Source organism: Passer domesticus, chromosome Z (genome assembly GCF_036417665.1).
Source record: "Passer domesticus isolate bPasDom1 chromosome Z, bPasDom1.hap1, whole genome shotgun sequence".
Classification (NCBI taxonomy): domain Eukaryota; kingdom Metazoa; phylum Chordata; class Aves; order Passeriformes; family Passeridae; genus Passer; species Passer domesticus.
This window is the reverse complement of record NC_087512.1, coordinates 66385573-66407568: the sequence shown is the minus strand read 5'-3', so window position 1 is coordinate 66407568 and position 21996 is coordinate 66385573. Positions and strand designations below refer to the sequence as shown.

The 21996-nt window shown below is 37.9% G+C and overlaps 1 protein-coding gene across 1 annotated transcript in view; it reads right to left on the bottom strand.

Moving 5' to 3' along the window:
* SNX24 (sorting nexin 24) overlaps positions 1-21996 on the bottom strand; it is an 87895-nt gene that overhangs the window by 29410 nt on the left and 36489 nt on the right. The window contains exons 2-3 of the mRNA XM_064405651.1: positions 13066-13149; positions 6301-6405 (exon numbers count right to left, since the gene is read on the bottom strand). Of these exons, the coding sequence (XP_064261721.1) occupies positions 6301-6405; positions 13066-13149 (189 nt within the window). The remainder of the gene's footprint in view (positions 1-6300; positions 6406-13065; positions 13150-21996) is intronic.

Genomic DNA, 21996 nt, shown 5'->3' with positions numbered 1-21996 from the left:
TACCTGTAGTGTATCCTATATCCCAAAATGGCTATAAATGGACACCAAGGAAGAGTATAAATGTGCACGACTACCGTATAAGACATTTTTCTTCAAAACAAAATCAGCTTCAAAAGTTATCTCCAACTAGAGGACCTTCTATGCTTGATATAGGCTATCCTTTCATATACCTTTCCAGCCTTCCAACTGAACTAACTCGAAATTTTGTGTTCACAACACCCTTTGGTGAAGGTACACAGGTATGTGGGAACAATTAAATGCTTGATACGGGATGGATTTTTGAAAATATAAAGGAAGAAAAATTGTAATGAATGGATAAGTGTGATGAATGAACATGGACAGAATAGATAAATGTGATGAATGTGAACTGCACAGAAATAAAATTTAAATAGTTGAATTGAATATTTCTAAGATCATTTTGCCACTGCATTTCCATAATTAAATAGTAAGCAATTTGATTCATTTTTATTGCGCAAAGGCAATGAAATGTCCCATAAAAGCACACGTAATACACACAGAGATCTCAATAATTCTAAACATCTCCAATGGCATCAGTCTTCTCTACAGATATTACATATGTATCATCAAAAACTGTTCCACTTAGAAAGCACTTACAGATTACACCTGATCCTAGAGGTACACATCAGCCTAAGCCACAATCAAGGTCGTCTTCTCTTTATACGAAGTCCTCATTTTTGTTCTGCTTAAGAGAGCTCAGATAACTTTTATGTATTACTATGGGACCATTTTTACCTCTACTTCAGAGAGAAGAGAAAACAATGGACATCACCAAGCATCTCTTTTACCCAAGTAAATTTATTTTCTTTTCTGATCCTACTCCTACTCCAGAGTTCTGAAGCAGGATTTCAGCTGCAGCTACAGAAAAGGCTATTTTGGCTACTGAAAGGCAAAGCTCTAGCAAACACACTATGTGGAATACATGCACACTGGAATCAGGAGCCTAGATGCCTCATTTTAGAGCAGAGATCTGTCCAGTCTTCTTGACAACAGACAAACTTATAAATGGCTGAATTCCTATTCCTTCTTGATAGAATAGCAAGAGGTCAACAGAAATTGAATCAGTTAAGCAGTGAAGAACTAATGAAACTCCTCACGAGGTGATGGAAAACTTTCTTCTTCATAATTTGATTAAAATCCCTGAGAAAAGAAAATAGTACAAAATTTTGTTCATACCCACTATCCAGTCAGGAAAGGTTATTTACTTATTTAAACTTTACCACAAGGAATTTTGTATCAATGCTTATTGAAGTAATTAAAGAAAATCATAGTGGCCCATGAAGAAAAGACACCTTGAGCCAAATTTTCTATATTGACAGTTTGTCCCCTGCAGGCTAACTAACTACAGAAATAGCTAATTCGTCCTCATTTTTTGCAGTTGCAAAAAGAGTAAAAAAAAGGCAATATAATAATGTGTGCTTTTCTTCTTTATGTTTCTGATGAGCTTACTCATAAAGCAACTGCACATTATTCATTACATTATTACATCCACTGTTTTCCTAACTGCACCCTGCTGGAAAGTAAGACAGCTAAGGAGTATAGAATTGGATTTTAATTTCTTAAGAGAAAAACCATAACAGATATGGTTTTACTTATGTTTTTCAGGAAGGATTGGTAGTTAAAATATTTTTAAAGAGAATTGCATTCTGAAGAATACTGAAATATAGGTCAAAGTGCTTCTCAGATCTCCAGATTATTTCCTTAAATGGAAAACAAGTCTCTAGTCCAGTTTCATAAATGCATAATTCATTTTTAAGATTTGGATTCCTGAAACTACTGGAATGTTGAGGTTCATCAAGTCTTCATGTCTCACAGCCAAGGAGCACTTTAACCAATCTTATCTCCAGGAATCAGGAGTGTTCTCTTTGTAAAAAGTTGAAGAATAAATAAAAGGCAAGTATGTTTTCTTGACCTCAGCCAAGAGAGAAATATTAGCTCTGCATATTAACTCTGGTTAGAGATGTATGTATGTAGAGACCCTACAGAGATACAGAACACTTCAGAAGGTCTACAACTCTCTGTTTTATATTAGAGCCTTGCTAGTCACAAGAAGAATTTCTTCAGGTCACCCAGACCACATGAAATGAGTTAGTATCCTGAAACTAATAAAAAAATATGGGCCTCCTTCAAAATCTCTCCCTATAAGTAAATTATTTCAGTGAAGACTAGCAGCAGCTAGTCTCATGCTGAGGTGTGGGTGCCACTTCAAAGTGAATTCTGTTAACGATGCTTGTTATCTTGTTGGACTGATGATATCAGCAAATGATGAGATTTCTTTAGCCCAAGGGGGTTGAAAATATCTATTCCATTGAACTTTAAAAGGCAGACCTGTCAAAGGGCAAGTCCCTGGGGAAGACAGACTGGATGGCAATAACATCCAGTGTCAGCTTACTGGGACAAGGATATGACCTAACTCCAAATGAGCAGGTGGCTAGATCAAATTCTTCCCCATTACCAATTCACAGGAAATAAGCTGTGTAAAAACTGCTCCTCCAATAGTATATAATATCAAATGTGTTTGGAACAAATACTGATCTGAATGAAAGCAGCTGCAACTGCTCTGATAGCCAGTCAGATAAGGTCCTTCAGTGTCACCCCTCAACGTTCAAAATGAGACCCCAACTACCTGTTCACTTGGTCCATCTACAAAATTACTTACTGAACTCACACAGTAAAAACTGTGGAAGAGGGAGTCTTCAAGTGACTCATATCTTATTTAAATACACATACAAACCAAATTATATTTCTGTATTGCTTTGTGATAACAGTCAGTCCAAGACTGGACAATGGATGAAAAAAACCCAAACCAAGCAAACACCAACCAGAAGCTGCAATGCTGGTTATCAGCCTGCTTCATCATCTTCCACATTTACCTTCACCCTCTGGTACTTCAAAGCAAATACATTTATCTACATTCATTACTATGAGGAGTCATAGTACAGGGCAGATCCTTTTGGCAGCCCTTCTCAAATTATAGGCACCCTATACTACCAGCTGCTTAAAATCCTCATCTTCTACCTTTCTTCAACACAAAGCTACTCATGAAGCTCATCAAGAGAAGATATTTCTCACCATAAATAAATATTAAGTCCAAATCTAACTGCAGACTAAAACTCCTATCAAGAGAGATTTTTGTGAGCAATAGGGTAACCCAGTGGTTTATTTCACAAACTTAAAACCAAAACCACCTGGATCCTCCTCTGCTACACTGCAAGCTACAAGCTCAGATATACAAGTAACTAACTATAATGTTACCTAGTGGATGGCCACCATAAGGTAGTAAAAGCTGGTTAAGTGCTCTTCTACTGGCAGTAACAGGTGTTTTGAGATTTAAAGGAGACCAAGGGGAGGCCTCATTTTCAACATCCTTAGGAGGGGAAGAGGAGATCCAGGCACTGATCTTTTTTCTGTGGTGACAGTGACAGGACCCAAGGAAATGGCCTGAAGTTGTGTCAAGGAAGGTTTAGGCTGGATATCAGGAAAAGTTCTCCACCCAGAGGGTGGCTGGGCACTGACAGGCTCCTCAGGTCACAGCACCAGCTCAAGAAGTGTTTGGACCATGCTCTTGGGCACATGGGGTGTGGGCTCTGCTGTGCAGTGCCAGGAGTTGGACTTGATGATCCTTGTGGGTCCCTTCCAATTCAGTTTATTCTGTGATTCTGTGATCTTCTTATTTAGCAAAAACTAAATCAGCTCAGCCTTAAGTGCTTTGTGCTGTAGCTTATGCACAGGGACATTTACCATTATAAGCAGAGTAGCAATAGCTTATTTATTCATACTCATTTGCTTGAATGTTTGGGGCCACAATCTGTCATTTGCTAATCTTTGCAGCTGTTTCCTCATTAATAAATTAAACATAATCCTTCTTTCCTCTTGTCAGTCAGTTGATTGTTCTCAGTATTCACAAGGACTCTGTAAATATTATTATACATGCAGTTGAATTACTAAGCATATTAGTGTTCTAGTCAATTGTTTCACAGTATAAAAAACAGAAGTAGCACATTCCAGTCAAACTTGTAAAATATGAAAGTCTTAAAAACAGTGTAAGATAAATCATTCTTTCAAAATTCCATTAAAACTGGTCTACTATAACAAGAAAATTTCTGACCCAACCTTTCAAAAACAGCAGTAAAATAAACAGTCTTATGATAATTAGCTGCCAGTGGCCACTGATACATTAAAAAATAATAAATAAATACTCTTTGTAGCCCACAATTTAATAATACTGCATTTATTTGTAATTTTGTTGCTCTTCAGAAAGATATAATGAATTGTTTATGAGCTCCTGTCCATCCACTCCTAGAAACATCTGTGCTGAAAGGGCGGTTTCATCATGAAAAGGTCACAAAAAGCAACAAGGTCCTGGCAACTGCAGCACCTTCTGTCTTAGAGGAATGTCATGCTTTCTTTACTCCTTAGTAGAGACTGATTCTACTACCCTCATTTCATGTCAATATTTTTATCTGCATTTAATTACAGTTAAAAACTACGTAGGTAAAATTATCTTAAGAACTCAATATGGTTAGACCTTGTCAGGTACACCTCTGTATTCAATGGCCATCTGCACGGCATGCTAAAACAAAATCACAGAACATTACATCTGTGTAAGAGCTCAGTATTTGTATATGGTTTTGGCTGGTTTTACACAAAACAATTAATGACTGGAATGTCTCCACAGAATTTTATCTGCTACATAAATGTCTGGCCACAAGCACCACCCGTGACTAGTCACAGCAGTAGCCAAACAACTCCTACAGATAAACTGTCAGTAGTACCATCTGAAAACATGTTTGCAATATTTTACATGGTGTAAAATAAAAAACTGATCACTACTGTAGAAATATACTACTGTCTTCTGAAACAGTAGTATATTTCTGCACTGTGCTTTGGCAAATGCTTGGCACTATTAAAAAATCTCTCATAACTGAAATGCTTTACTACAAAATTTTCATTGTCTAGAACCAGGCTCTAGTTGTCTTAAAAGTTAAATTTTCACTGATGATTAATTCTGCTTTCTACTAGTGGAAACAGAAATTAATTACTTTGAAAAAAGTATTAACTTGTTTAAATTAGTATGCACATTAGTATGGATATAACTTAGAGGCTTTTTATGTTTTAAACAGATGACGCCCAGCAGTCCTTTCCAACCTAACCCATTGCATGTTCCTATGACATCCAACAGCAACAGAATAGAGGAAGAGTTAATTAAACGGGCAAGTCTGCAAAAGAACAAGAACTGACTAACTCTTCCAGTAGGGGGAGATGTTCTTTTACAGTTTATCAGCAATTAAAAGTGATAACCAGATTACCTCTCTACCTTTTTAACGAAATCAGCTGCTTCAGACTAACTGGTACATGTGCCTTCTGTAGTGATTATGTCCAAAAGAAAGTTGTATGGAAATCAGAAAAACCAAAAATTCACTGCAAGTGGCTGATGTGAGTAAAAATAGAAGACTGTTATTCTTGCCTTCCTCCCAAAACAATTATGTTTTAACACATTATTTCTATGAACACCTTCAGCAAAACAGCACTTGCATTACTGTAGCTGAAAGTGCAATGAACTGGGAACATGTTTAGAGGAACAGCTTAATCTGTCTTTGCCACCAGAGAAACAGCTGTGAACATACACCAGAGGACATTTTTTTAAGTAATCATGATGACAACAGAAATTCCATTTATTAAAAATGAATGGGATTTATTCCTGATATATTTAGATGTCTATACAACTGCATCATTCCTGAAGACTCCTTTTACTGTCTTTATCAAAATCATGACCCATCTAGGTAAAACCTAAGACTTAAGGCAAAGGTCCAAACCAACTGAGATTAATATGAGATGACAGGTGCCTATTTCAGCTAGAGGAAGAATTAACATACAGGCATGTATAGCAGAGTGATATGAATTTGATGAGCTGATGCTTCCCTAGTCTGTCTACATAGAGGTGAGCTAAATAAAGCCTCCTTATAGTGCTTCTGCAACACTTTTGATCAGTATAGTTCAAACAACTTTAGAAAGAATAACATTATCTTCCCCATTTTAGCCAGAAGAAAATGAAGGTTCACCAAAGTCAATGAGCAGCCTTTGGGAAAATCAGGAAAAGAAATGCAAAACAGTCTGGATTTCTAGCTGGTAGTTCTGCTCAGTGAACAGAAATCCCTGCTGCTGGTAAATATAAAGATCACTTCTAAAATTGCCTATCAGTAAAACACCACACTTCATACTTTCTAATGCTGTGGAAATAGAATGCTGCTTTTACTTTCAGCGGGCTGCAAGGAGACACACCTGCAAGTACAGCTCCAAGCCTTGTCGTCGCTGCTCCAGCACCTTGGGGACCCAGTTTCTCACGTGCTTTGAAGGGATTTCTGGTGTTCTTATGAACTTCTTGAGCTGCAAGAAAAAAAAAAAAAAACAACAAAAAACCTATACATTAAGGACAACAGCATGGAAATTAAGTTAATTACAATCATCTCCCTGAAATATAGCAGCTGTCATACTAACAGAATCCAGTTAAAAATCTTCACTTCCAGTTGCCCTGGACAGTAAAGAGCAACCCTACTAAAAATTTTTTGTGACTAATAGCCTGAAAATAAAATGGCAACCACTACATGAGAATATTTGAAATTGGATTTTCCCACTAGTCTAACTGGGACAATACCTCACAACATTACCACTACATAATCAGAAATTACCTTGCTAAGTGCAGTGAATACACAATGGTGGCTTTTAACTCCAGACTTAGGCAATTATGAACAGGTGTGAAAAGTACAGGGAGGAGTGCTAACCATTCCTCTAGAGAGCTGGCAATCAAGACAGTGAAATATTGACGCTCTCAAAGTGTACCAACAGGCTGACAGTCTGTGTTTAATATCTTACACAAAGAAATAGCAAGATTGTCACTGATTATATTTCAAAGACAGCTCCGCAACTGTTCCTCTAAAGATTCCCACAGGAAACCTTATACATGTATCTACATAGATCTATATATAACGTGTATCTGTATAGATCTATATACACACACATACATATATATATTTATATATGCATACATATGACTGTATATAGATAGACAAAAACATGCAACCTGACAACACTAAAAAATCCTCTTGATGAAGCAACATATTTTTTAAAATCAAAAAATATTAATGTTTTCCTCAAAACTACAGAGGAAAAACAATAACTGAAATAGACTCCACTGCATTTTAATAGAAGGTGGCATTTTCTGTTGGATATTGCCTCTGAGTAAATCTGAAGCAAAGAACGCAGGGAAAGAAACTCAAAATTGACTTTGACATGCATACCCATGGGAGACTCAGAATTTACATTTCATCTTTGAGCTGGCTGGGATGTCACTATAGGAAAAAGCAGTGGCAACGTATCAATGTCTCTGCAATCACAGGTCTCGAAGCTGCAGCCGGGAAACCTCACTTGCTCTGGAAACATTTTGCAACTTCCTTATTTCTTAACAGTGCTAAATGACAAGTAAACGTAAAGTGAAAAAAAAACCAACTCGAAAGTAAAAGTCCAAACCCACCTACATTTACTAACTGATCTTAAAAACAGAATACCACCCTCTGTTTTTCCCTCTAAATTGATTGGGAATGTTGAAGAAAGTACGGTCACTGCTGTTGCAAACTATGGCAGTACCTGCAAGTGAGCCACAAATGAGGAGAATGCTCCAGATGAAATCTGAAACTATGCAAGCGTCCACCAAGACCTAGCTGCTTACAAGATAAATACTCCGTGGCTGGTAACTCAGCTGATGATTAACAATCCCCTGGTGCTCTGTGGCCCTGTTACATACAAAACATCCAAACCTCAAGTATTTAATGTGCTGGCATAGATACCAGTTGTTAAGTATAAAGCCAACATTATATAGACATACAAAAGATATATTAAAAGCCCATTTTCTTATGCTTACAATAATCCAGTCATATATGCTATGCTATAAATAACAATGTCAAGGAATGTTAAGCAAAACTCTGTATGCATTAGCTGTATTGCTTCAGACTTGTCCCAACACATAACAAAACATATTTATCTGAGGACTATTATTGTCCATAGTAACTTCCTGTCTGTAACACTGCCCTAAGGCCTATTGACATACTGCAGTCTCTACTTCCTGAAAGACTTAAAGATGGTGAACATTATCAAGTAAAGAGTTTTTTGTCCAATTGTGAAAACACAATATTATGTATACACTTGTTATTCTAAAATTACAGACAAAAACAAGATGTTTTACACTTCAGATTTTTTCAAATTTCACTGCAGTAGTTTTAACACTGTGACCTTCTAGCATTATTGTATTTAAAAAGAACTACCAAAATTTATTAAGATATAGGGAAAGAAGTATAAAAAGATATTTGGGAATAAATATGAACAAATGGTTGTATTTTAAACTATGTTATACACCTAGAAATAATTTAATTCTTGCTAAAAAAGCTTTCCACATGAGAATAATAAAACTTTTGTTCAGATATATATAATACTGTAATGGGAATGGTGCATAGCCTGACAGGCAAGGTTTGCTGTTCATAATCAGGGCAAAGTATAACAGTCTATGCAAACTGTTTCATAGAAGCCAACATCTGTGGGTTGTTTCTGTGAAAAGAATAAATTGTACTCCTGGTGTAACATGGAAGTCTTGAAAATATTTTAAACCTTTTCCACTATAGCCAGATTACACAGGAAGTGGGGCTTTACTCTTTTACACAACTGGAATCTATGAAAGATTGAACCCAAGACAGAAATCCAGACATGTTCTTGGAAACAGCTTTGTTTAAAAAATATAATTAATCAAAACATTGATTGGCATTCTGATGAATTAATAATGTCTTGTATAAGTAACAGTCCTCCTCCCTCCCCACAATGCCAGTGAGGCATGCTGTTTCCCAGCAAAAGGCACAATCTCCTCATCAGCCTCTAGGTCCATTTTCCACCATAGGTGTTCTCTACAGAACTTTTGTTTCTCCTGTCCAACACTAAGGGCACCTTGAATATGCAGCAAGTCCAAAGAGACCTTTCCAATTGCCATGTACTCACAGGAATTTAGAATGAAACAAACATTTTAAATTAAAGGGGAAGAGAGGAAGCTAAATACCATATTGGCATGCTGATAGCAAACTGATGCAAATACTTTCTCTAGGATTTCTGTAACACTGAAAGCACTAAGGTTCAGAGCATGAGCTGTTCAACAACATTAACCAAAATTTTACTACTTCAAAAAATAAGACTTATTAAAAATGTATATTGTTGCCAAAATATGCTACGTGTTTTGCATCTGTGCAGGGAACAAATAAGGAAAAGCCTCAACCCATTTGCAGAGTAATATAAAGAGCAAGTGAATGAGAACACACAACAAATTGAAGTGTGGTGCAAAGTGCCTGGTTAGAATACCTGTTTTTCAGATTTGTTTATTTTGCTGCTATTTTTGCAGAGAGAGAAACGGGGCATCATTTATGGTTTTTCTGGTGTTATAATCTCTGCAAAAGAAGTTATTGCAATGAAAATGGTGTACAAGAAGACACTTGTACTGAGAGTGAGACTGCAGACTTATCCATGACTTTTACATGGAGTAATTGTGCAGCTCCAGAAATTACAGTGAAGTTAGACCTGCTGTCCCATCTCTCTGGACAGCTGGGAGTATGCCAGTTATGTGATGTGGACCCTCCACCAGTTCTGCTACCTGTCCATCCTGCGATGGGCTGAGGACAAGCCCAAGTACCCTCTCTGCAAGAGGAGGATACTGTCAGTCTTGCAATCATTTCAGCTGGACGATGACTGCTTGGAGCATGTCACCACACCCCCTATGACATGAGTCATCCACCAGGTGGGAGTGGCTCTGGGACATCCAGCTGCTCAGGACCTCCATCATCCTGGAGCACCACAAAGGTGGGCTTCAAGAAGGAGTGCTCAAGTGTCCTGTGGGTGGCATCCAGCCTCTGTGTGCTCACTGAACTGCTTTCAGGACCATGCTGTGCTCCTCCAGACACTGCAACCATGGATCCATCAGGGATGGAGATACTTGGCAACAGTGTTGGATGAGCCATGGTGGAAGACTCCATCACAACCAAACAGAGGGTGAATGCAGAGCTGCTGGGCTGGATGCTGAGGGTGTCCCTCCAAAACTGCATAGTGACATTCATACAGCAGTGTGTGTGTGTTTGCTGTGCAATACAACAGCAGAAAGACCAGCTCCTCCACTGCTGCTGGTGGAGATCCTGGCAGCCAGCCTCCAGCTCCCACTGCCATTCTACAGAGCAAGAAGAGCCCCAGGCTGAGTCAGGGAAGGCTGTGCCCAGGGCTGCCACTTCCAGAAGGCAGAGTAAATGCTACCCTGAAGGGTCTCAGCAACTCCTGAAGAGAAGGAAAAGGGACACCCAAGGCCTCTCCAGTAAACAAGAGCCCAGCACCACATCAGTGATGTTGGAAGGTGCCTTGGAACATGGCTAAAGCAGGACTGGGCATCAGCTGTGGCGTGTGCCAGCCCTCAAAAGCTCCCAGCCCCAACTCTTAAAATAAAATAAATGCATAAATCTATAGGAAAAGTCTCAGTGCTATTAACTGTAAAGATTCTGTCCTCACTCTTTTTTGCTTTTTTGCTAGGTAGGATGGAGTATTAATCCTGATGGTTCCTTCTACTTGTGACAGGTACTGTATCATTGTTCCTCTACATGCAAGCATTCCCCAGCTGATCCTGGGACAGGAACCCTTAGATGGGATTCTCCAGAGCAAGCCCATGACTCACTGCTCATCACCCCAGGCCTGTTTCCTGTTTCCCCTTCTCTGTACCTTCTGCTCCATGTCCCTGGGCTCTGCTCTCCCACCAGTCTGCACTGCCTGGTGCAGTCTTCCTATGGTGGTGCCCAAATCTCTCCTCTTGCCTGGAGTCACAATTTGGTGCTACTCTCTACATCATGCCAGAGTCATACTCTGCCACAGCAGGAGCCCAAGAACGGGAAGTACAAAGGCCTGTTCCTGTGAAAGGGCGTCATCTGTGCCCAAATGGTGAGCAGCCTGGGAAAGGCTTCTGCTGACAACCACAGGCATTCTTCTCCCTCTTCCAGATCCAGCCTTGGTGTTGGCTTTTCTTCTCCTCTGCTTGCAAAGGACCCACCTGTATGTGCTCAGCAGATAGATGCCAAGTGGCTGAGGACACTGAGTTTGCTTAGTTTGGAGAAAAGTATGATGAGGGGTGATGTCGTTACTTCCTGAGGAGGGGAAGTGGAGTGGGAAGTACTGAGCATTTCTCCCTGGGATCCAGTAACAGGACATGCGGGAATGGCTCATAGGTGTGCCAGGTGAGGTTCAGAGTGAACATCAGGAAACATTTCTTTACCAAGAAGGTGATCAAACACTGTAACAGGCTTTCTCAAGAGGTGGTGGATGTCCCAAGCCTGTCAGTGACATTTGAACAATGCCTTTAATATAAAGCTGTAATTTCTGGTCATCCCTGCATTGCTTAGGCAGTTTGACTATATAATGGTAGTACATCTTTTCCAACTGAAAATATTCAATTATATTTCTAATTTTAATTCTGTACTACACTGCATTATACAATACTATACTACTCTAACAATAGGAGACTGCCTGCTTGGATAGGGCACATTTTAAGGATATAAATCTTGATTTTTCCCTCTTAATGTTTCCTAGACTATTTCACTGTATAAACTCTATTCATCTGCTTTACCTTCAACTGCAGAATTATTTTCATCTGTAAAACAAAGCACTCATATATCACAAGGCCTAGTGGTGGCTGAGTGAGTTATTTTACTGTTTCTGACACTGTTGTTTATTTGGTTTCATATTTAATATGAACACAAGGATTACATTATCTGAGACATATCTGTAGTAAAACAACAAACAAGAAAATGAGTATTAATAAATGGCAAATGATACCACTACTGAGGCAAGGAGGAAATAGGCAAGAAGCACTAGCACATCTTAATTATGGTGCAGTAAAGCAAATGGGTCTTGTTTTTAGATTTTGATGGGTCAATAGTTGCATTTTGCTCAGACAAGTTTGCTTAAACCTATACACCTTACAAGCCTGGCAAAATCATCCTCAGGTTCATGCTTCTTTTCTGACCTAATTCAGGACCACCAGCAAACATACTGGTGGAAATAAACTCCTCTGATGTTGCACTGAAGGAGCTGTAAATACACACGCTGATGTCTCTGATGTTTGCAGGAGAAGCTCTTCCACAATGAAGGCAAGCAGCATCAGTCAAAGTAGCTGATTGTGCCCACACTCCACTGCTACTCAACCTACAAACGATGAGACGTTTAGTTAACCTAGATCCTAGGACTGAAGCTCTTCAGTACATTCCCACTGCTGGTAATGGGCTGCAACGCTCCTCCAGAATTCTCCTTCACAATACCTGGCCTTCATAAAGTAGAGAAAAAAACTAAAGCTAGCCTTTCAGCAGCACAACTGCACAGCAGCCTTTCACTTCAGCTTGGAGAGAAAAATTCATACTTTAATAATGGTCAAAGCAATTCAAAGAAGTATTATTGGATAAACAGCCTTGAAAGTACTGAGCTCCCTTCTATATGTTACTAAGATGATTCAGTAGACAAGCTTAACAGATATTTTATATTCCATTAACTGAGATGCTTTACAGAGTAATTTTTGTATCTGGTTTTCTCATTTACAAAAGTTGTTTCCTCATCTTTACATACGGCAGGTTATCAGTAAAATGTAGAGAACTAACAAATTATTTGCCTAACTGGGAATAAAATCACTTTTTGTGGTTGGTATGGAACTTATTTTGTGACTTTACAAGAAGACAAAAACATACTACAGACAGCATTTTAGCCATAAAGCATGTAAACAACAATCAAAAAGAAAAAGAGACTTAGTAACATGTGAGAAATAATTACTCCCTTCTACAAAACAAAGAAGAAATTTAGTTAGTTAGTAATTAATTTCGAGAGACATGAATCACAGGATGCATTTAAGATAAACCATGTACAGTAACAATTACAAGAGAGAGGAAAACATCACTGAGGCAAAACAAAGCAATATACTATAAAGAAAAAGATCAGTACCTTTTTATGAAGTGCATGGAATTCACTATACCTCTTCTCCACAAAATGTTTCCTTCCACTCACCAGCACTTCTATTTTAAAGACCTGAAAATTATAAATAATAAAAAAGAGGGTAATGTTACTTGCACAAAACAGTTCAGTGACATGGCTGTGACTGCACATTTTACCACAGTCATTCTTCTAAGCAGTCCTAAAAACCCTAATGTGCCTAATGAGTTGCAGAAGTACAACACTGATTAATGCCACATATGGCTGAATCTTCTGTTAACCTGTTCTTTCAACAGACACATAAAAAACCAGCTTCAGCATGGACTATATGCTTTACATAAAAAAATAAGCATTAAAATATCTCCTTTCAGAAAGATGCAATATAGTTTGAACTAACAGAAATAAAAAAATGGTAGGGACAGAGGAAAATACCAAACAGGGAGAAAAGAAATACAGTATAATTCTTTTCCCTTTCTTACAATGCAAAGTACTTATATTCACACATGTTCAGTAACAGCTGGACAATATATGCATTATGTTATGCATGGAAATAGAGAAATAAATACAAGCACTATATTCTAGGCTAATTTCCTCCTAACCTACAAATTCATCTCTATTCTCAATTGTACTTGTGCTGTGCACACTCTATGAAAAAACAAAACAAAACGCACACATGGCAAATGCTTGTTTTCTTTGCATGATACATGTGACAGCTTTTGTTGCTGCCTCTGGAAGGTTGAAAGGCCAGGAGAAGCAACTCTCTGGATCCACTAATTAGTAGTCACTAACATGACATTTTCTTGATTCTCAGGTCAGCAGGTCAGTTTTGAGGGCAAGTGACGAGAAATATTTTGAGGTACTCAAGAAAATATGGTCTATTAAATGAAGACAAAATCAGCAGAGAAATAATACAGAAAAGGTGCCTGCTCAATCTAGGAGTTCTTTGTTTTCTGTTTTGCCCAGAAAATGCTGGAAATAATTATTTTCAGGACAATGAGAAACAATGTCCAGCACAGATGATCACATCAAGACCCAAAACTTAGGCAAACAAAATGTTCTTTGAAATAAATTTGCAAACAGTGTTTATGCCTGAATGCAGAAAAAAGCGTTTTCTGTCACAACATGCCCAGCTAGCATTGATCAGAGCAAACACTGGTATACCATACTGGACAAACTCTTTCTGTTGTACTCTAGAACCTGCCTTTCAAACAGGTCAAAATGCTATGGTTTTCACTGGCTAGCCAAACAACATTAAAAACAGATTGCATTTTATTTAATCCAGACTGAAATGCTTTTACCTTTGCTTGAATGCAGTATGGCTAGGACCATAGTAATTTCCCACCAATATTCCAATATTTACATTACCAAAATTCATTTGAGTTGCTGTAATAACCTGTGATACAGGTTATTACATCTTAAATAGGACTATGTGTCATAACAGTACAAGCAGATGCTCTTATATGGGTGCACTGATTTGCTCCCCCCGCCCCCAATCTATTTGGACTACTTTGGAAGAACAGCTACTAGCTATTAAACAATTTAAACACATTAAAATCTCCAAGGCACCTCTACAACTTTAGGTTCAGAGTTGTAAAAAGAATCATATGTAAAGGAAATTCACTGTAGACATTTTGTTTAGTTAAGTCTTAACATATTAATTAAATGACAGGAAAATATTTATATTTCATATTCTACACACTACGTGAAAGAAATAGTTCTGCAAGGAACAATTTGTTTTGGATTGCACAAGAACAAAGGAATTTTAAGGATAGCTTGTTAGAAAGAATGGATAATAAAATATGAAAGCAGTTAAATGAAAGGTGATCATGGGTCTCTAGCTGAGGTGTTGCAACAGTTTTGTATTTACTTGATGTTAAATCTCCAGGAATTACGAGGAATTTATAACACCCACCTACAACTCAGTCAGCTAAGAGCCACTCACCACTCTAAGTTTAGCACTTCTGTTGGCTACAGGATTTGCCAAATTTGCCATTTGGAGAAGTCTAAGGGGCTTCTGCCTCAGCTATAACCACTCCCTTGGCAGGTAACTTTCTTGTGAATCACAGGTTGGCACACGCAGTTCCATTTTGGTTTTATTCATATGTGTGTCTTCAGAGAAATATTTGTCCCTCTGAAATCTAAAAACCCATCTTTTCATAAAGGAGAATAATTGGATTATGTGAAAGGAAATATAAATCCCTATGTGGACCTGTTTTCAAAGCATGTATCTATTTTGTCCTGTGTTTCATCATGGGTTAAGGAGCCACATAAATGGTTTCAGAACACCAAAAACTATGCTACATTTATACTTCCTCCTGTTTTAATAACAGTTTCATAATTTTTGCTAACACCATGACATTGAACAATGTATTTGACAGTTACTTTCACAGAAGGTGAAAGAAAGAAGCTTTGCATGCAAAGTAATGTTATTTCAAAATACAGACACTGCAACCCTTACACCCTCAACTCCTTCCACCAGTGTAAATGCTTTAACTTGCCCCTCACTATCCAGAGGCCTCATATCCAGCTTTAAAAGACAGCTAAAATTTACAAAACAAACAACAACTCTGCTATGCTTGAAGTTGAATATCACTGTTTGAATGCAAATGATCTAATCTACTCACTGTGGCACGTAGACTTCGGAAATATAAAGAAATTTGTGATAAATAAGTGGACAACCCAGAAATGTTTTTGCTTAATTTAAATTTAAATATTAAACTGAATTACAAAGTAACTTAAAAGCAGAAATGCAAGAAATAACACAATTATGTTTATAAACTTGTATGATTATATGAGTTTACTCAGACTGCATAAATTCCAGGTTTGCCTCCTCACTCTTTACCAGACAGCAATTCACAAGAGCAAATTAAAAACATATAAATTAGTTTCCATGCCACTGTTTCATAAAATGACATGGCTTTGTGTGAAAGACAAAAAATACATTAAGTTGAGAGAGAGATAGGATCTCTTAATGGATACAAAATAGCTATAAGCAAATCTTGCACAAATTTAACTGTGCAATTGCAGGCCCTGGCAGAAAAACAATATAAGGAAACTGGTGAACATAGATGAAAGTGCCAAAATAAAGACGGAAGAACTATGGGGAAAAATTTGCAACAGTGCTAGGAAATTACTTTTCTAGTAAAAATGTTCATGTTACTTGAACAGATAACTCTGAAAAGATATATGACTTTTTATAAGTAACTGATACTTAAATGAAAAATGCAGGAATTAATCTCTGAATTAGACAAGCAAAATACTTTTCCCATTGTCATTGAAATACCAGAAATTACACTGCACTGAACGTTACACTGCAGTTCACCCTGACTAGGACACATAGGACCACAGATTTAAAGACACCAATCAGAAAACTCCAAGACTACTTTGAAACTAGAAACATCACTGTTCTTGGTTGCTGACAATAGTTACCAATGATGTCTGCACATAGGTAGAAGATCATTATCCATTAAAGGCATTCTTCCAACAGACTTTAACACTCATTAACAATGTATGGGGCAAAAATCTCTGAATTGGATATCAGTATGAATAATGCTGATTTCTTAAACTAGCAGAATTGCAGCTCTGTCACTGTAATTCACAACCATCAAATTTGTGATGAAAATTTCAAAAGAAGAGTTCCTAAGGTCTTTGTTAATAAAATAGTAAAAACTTTCAGGTCTGAGTATAAAACAAATTTACATATAATTTTTTTCCCTCTTCACTTTGTTCCAATTATATGGATTATATTCAGATCCTGGAAACCATTTTCTTATTGTTAGCAGCTATGCCTGATTTTGCCATTTTCCTGAATTTATCTGTTTCCGATCATTACCAAAACTCTAAATGAATGGTCCTTTTTTGATACTTTCAAGAAGAACATGTGCATTTCTCTTCTTGTTGCAGAAACTTGACAGTCCTACATAGCAACTAAACTGGATTGTATATGGGCAAAAAATCGGTACTGTATCACTGTGAATTTTGAAGACAGAAAGCACAAATGGAAGAAAACAGGAACGAATAAGATGTACAAAAACTGCCCATGGTGCCCACAAGTGCCTATCAGGTATTGTGGGTAACACTGACACTGCACCTCTTCTGTTCTTACCTATGTCACATATGTATATTGGATACAAAAGGACATATTTTACCTGATAATCTGATGCAAAAATATGCAGCTCCAGTAACTTAATCTCAAAAAATCATACAATAATCAATTTAACAAAAAAGTCCAGACAAGAATGATAAACATGACAATGAGAGGGGATGAAAACTAACAAGTGTAGTAACATCTCAGCTTGGTTTTCTGTTACATAAGAAATACACAGATGACTGTCACATTCACTCATGGAAATTACGCCAGCTATATAGTTTACCACTATGGTAAATGAATCCTAACACATTGTGCATACTTACACATTAAAAAGTGAATTGCAATACTTTTGAAAAACTACAGCTGAAAAAGAGATTTGGGGCAGTGTCATTTAGAAAAGGAGATATAAAAAATAGAAGCAGAAAAAGATAAATTTACAAAAACCAGATACATTTGTCTAAAATTCACCAGGAAAAAAGACTCCACAAAATTCTGGTGTCATGTTTTTATCTCTCAAGACCAAGCTTACTGACCCTAATTCTATTTAATATATTACTTACAGAAATAAATACATCCCTTCAGATCCTTCAGTATACTTGACAGACTTTTGTCTGAGGAACAGCTAATGCATTCAAAGTGTCAAGAAAACTCAACCTTAAACCTTTGCCATGGCCATATGGAAGGAATTCCATAGCAAATGAAATGACAGCTACGGTCCTTGAAACACTAATAGGATTTCCACGTGTTTATAGTGTTTCATTATTGCTCAGACAATGGCACATTTTCTGTCTTGGTTGTGCTATGACTACGACTAGAAGACCACAGAAAATAGTAGAGATCAAAAGAAAACTTTAAGCCTATTTCCATCGTACTGTTTCAGGGAAAAACAGTATTCTACACAATCAGTAAGAACACCTGGCTGGTGGAGGTAACCACAGCTGCATGTAGCTGCAACAGCAGTTCCGCTTCTTGGGAGTGTCAGTGCCTCATGGCAATGCTCCATACTTGTGAATGCCCTCCACAGCAGAGGCGGAGACAAGGACAGTATTCAGAGCCAACTCAAACTTCAGAGTAGCTTTGATAAAACTGAATCTCACTATTCCCCAAATGAAAACACATTAACTTATTCTGACTTCATCTTTTGGAAAGCAGGGCAGAAAAACTCAGCTCTGCAGTGGGCACAGGGCAGCTCAAGGGCATGGAGGCTGACAATGGCCAGAAAGGCACGAGGAAAGGAAAATCTCCCTTTGGCTCTCCAAACATATTCCCTCCTGTTCTAGTTCTCCTTTGTCTAGCACCCAGTGTTTACCTTGGTTATCATCACCATTTCAAGTTATTGAGACTTAAGACCTTCTGTTCCTTGGGTGGGTTGCTTACAGTCACATCTGTTGACTCCTCTCTTTAGAAATTGCTCTTCTACACAAGCAGCCCTTACATGATCTTCTGCAGTCTGCCCATAAGGAAAGGGTCCTCTTTCTGCTGCAGAAGTGGGAAAATGAGTTGGGGCACAGTAAAGAATGAAGCAGTATAGCCCCAACAAGACCAGTTTGCTCTATGTAGTTTTGCTTTGGGTCCCAAAGAAGAGATGAGAGTGTCTGCCAGAGGCAGTCAAGGAAGAGAAATGAATGCCTAAGGAATCGAGAGTGTTGGAAGGGAGCATGAACAAGCAGAGAGCTAAGAGTAATCCACCCTTCCTGGTATCATCCTCACACATGCTGAACATTTTCCTGATGGCTATGAGAGCAGGCAGAATGCCAGAGCTGCAGTGGGGCAACTCAGATAGCACAGACCTTTGGGCACCAGTCCTCACAGTTTCTTCCACCTCCCTGCTTGCCCGGGGCAGGTGCTCCTTGTGCCTGCACCTCGCCCTCAAGCAGTACAGCTCTGCTCAACACACGTTTCACTTCTACTGAGGGGCCCCAAAGAGATTCAGACCCACTGCATTATCAGTTACAAGATTTGCTTATCTCACCTTAAGTCAGTTCCAAAGTTGGGTTAAACTCTGAGTCCCTTCCTTCACCCCAAGCACTGTCATGTCTGTTTTATGAAATCAGACTGTTGCAGTCCCAAGTACAATGTACAATATTACAGCACAAAGAAAAAAGTACACAGTTTTATTGAATGGAAATGAAAGCTTGATATTATCCAGTTATGACACTGCTTTGTCCAGAGTTTGTGAGGGAGAAAAACCATGACAGAGAAGTGAAATGTTCACTGTAGGACTTCCAGAGAGTATTCCCAACAGCTCCAGCCTGTGTGAAACAGTTACACAACCCATTATGGCCTGGGAAAACAGACTTACTGTTTTTAACATACAAAAATACATTTTCTACTGTGATAAAAGAGAACAAGTCTGTTGTTTTTTTAACTCCTTCTGTTAAATCTCACATTACTGCAATCTAACTTAGGCTTTCATTGCTAAAAAGAATAACTAAATAAAATAATGAGTACATAAGAAAAATCACTTGTTCTTATGAATGTGACTCCTAATTCAAATGCCTCCCTACCAATTTATACAAGCTTCAGACACTTGTCTACTTGAAAAGTTTTCTCTTCCCTAACAGTTACTAGTTTTAGTGGTACCAGTATCTACCTAAATCAGATTACAATCTCTTCAAGAGCCTTTCAGTGTGCAGTTCGTATTTTCCACCAACAATACAAAATAGTTACACTTACACTACACTCTTTTGCAGTGTGAGGCTCCTCCAGTTGTAAAATGGCAGTGTTAGTAGGAATAATGTACGAAAGGCATGCACAGGATTCAGGGATATTCTTCCTGAAGATGGCCTTTTAGAGGTGTCTGTCATATTTCTTAGGTCTTAGGAGGAAGAGATAGAAAAACGATTTATACTGCAACCCAGTCAGGCAGTTTTGTAATTCCTATAACATGGGAAGCTCAAGGGAGGCTTCTACAGAGCTGTCACTGTTGAATGAAAGAGTAGCTGACATGTAAGAGTAAGTAGTTTTCTGATTTTCTCAACTCTCTTTAAACCAATCTTTTCCAAACACATGGTTCATAAAATCCCATAGGAATCTCGCTGTCATTTCCTGAAAAATAACTTACTTGGCATTCTACTAAAAAACCTACCCCTCGCCAATGATACACTGGCTATGGAAATCTGATTTGTAACCAAACCGAGATGCTACAAGATCTGACTGGTTTTTGGCATTTTTCTTTATTGGCCTTGCAGAGGACAACTGTTACATAGATGACAGACATATTTTCAAAACTGCATTGCCACTGTAGTTACCTGTCTGGCTAACTTCCTTACAGTGAGACTTAAGGGAAAATGTGTTGAGTGTTAACTGAAAAAGGAAAAAAGTTTACAACCCATGCTAAAGCCTATAGTTATACAGACAAAAAATAAAATTAGCCTAATCTGCTCTGGATTGCCTCTGAATGTCTCTTATCATAGATGTTCTACTAATAGAAAAATGATGAGCCTCTTTACAGAAAATACTAGCTTTCCAATAGAAACAATAAATTGGGATAAAATACTTGAATACTGCAAAAAATAACTGATGCCAGAAGTATATTTACAAGAAACAGATTAAATCTAAGTTGGGTAAAATATAAGGAATCTTCTATTTTGTCACAAAATCCTTTGCTATTTTCTCTGGAGAGTCTGTAATGAATCCTCTCCCTTCCCAAGGCAGGATGCAGTTCCTGACCACAATGAAAAGTACCCTTGTATAGAAGCCAACTAGCAGCAAGAAGCTCCTTTTTCTGAGAGGTTAGACACAACATCAAGTTTTTTCCCAGAAACATTGATTCTGTTTGCACTTGAATTTGCTGTCTGGAGTGAATGCACCTGGTGACCTAATGCCTGCAAAGAACAGATATTTTGTTTACAAACAGAAATGTAAATGGTACCAAAAAGCACATAAAAACATACACAAGCTGTAGAGTAATAAACATTTCAAAGGAACTGACTTCCTACTGTCTCATTTTCCATGGTATGTCTACCATAGTAGACATACATTAATTTAGTCTTTTTCTTTCTTGGTGACTAACAAATCACATATGAATATGAAACACAACAGGATTTAGTCAAGATACAATACACACAAGCTATTAAAATCAGTTCCACATTCATCATGGTGATTAAATACCAGGGGAAAAAAATAATGTGCATCCACTTTGCAACAGCTCTTATTAGGGTCTCTGCAGCGATCAATCTGAGAAGCCTCTGCTCCTCTTTACCACATAAGTAGTTCATCCAAGCAAATTTTTAAGAGCAGTAGTCAAAAGAGGTTGTTTTTCTAAATGTCTGTGCAACTTAGCAAATAACCTTCATGTATTACATTTAAATACTGTGATTATCATATTTTCAGACCCAAAATAGAGGATTCAAATGTTACTCTGTTAATAAGAAGATGAGCAGCCAGGATCCACATAACACGTTCAGGCACTTACTTTCACTGAGTTAAATCATCCAAACTTCAACTTAATTGGCATTGGCCTGTCTTCCAAAATGGAAACCTCATTACCTCTGCAATTGCCTGCCACCTGCGTTACTCCTACACAGAACTAACAACACTGCTTCAAACATCAGCACTCATTCCTGGAAAGACAAGTCACTGCATCAATTTATTAAAGAATGCCAACCTGCTCACCAAAGGTTTCCCTCACCAGGTCAATCTCTTTGAAATGGTAATTCAAAGTGGGACAAAGAAATAAGCTCAAATAGATATAAGACAGTTTTGTTACTGGACTAAGCCTGTTGTGACTGCCACAAGACCAAAAACAGGTTACCAGGATGTGGTTATCGATGTATCCACTTGCAGAAAATCAAATGCTTCTTCATGTGCAAGGAAGGTAGAGAGAATGGAAGTGACAAACTCTGCACAAC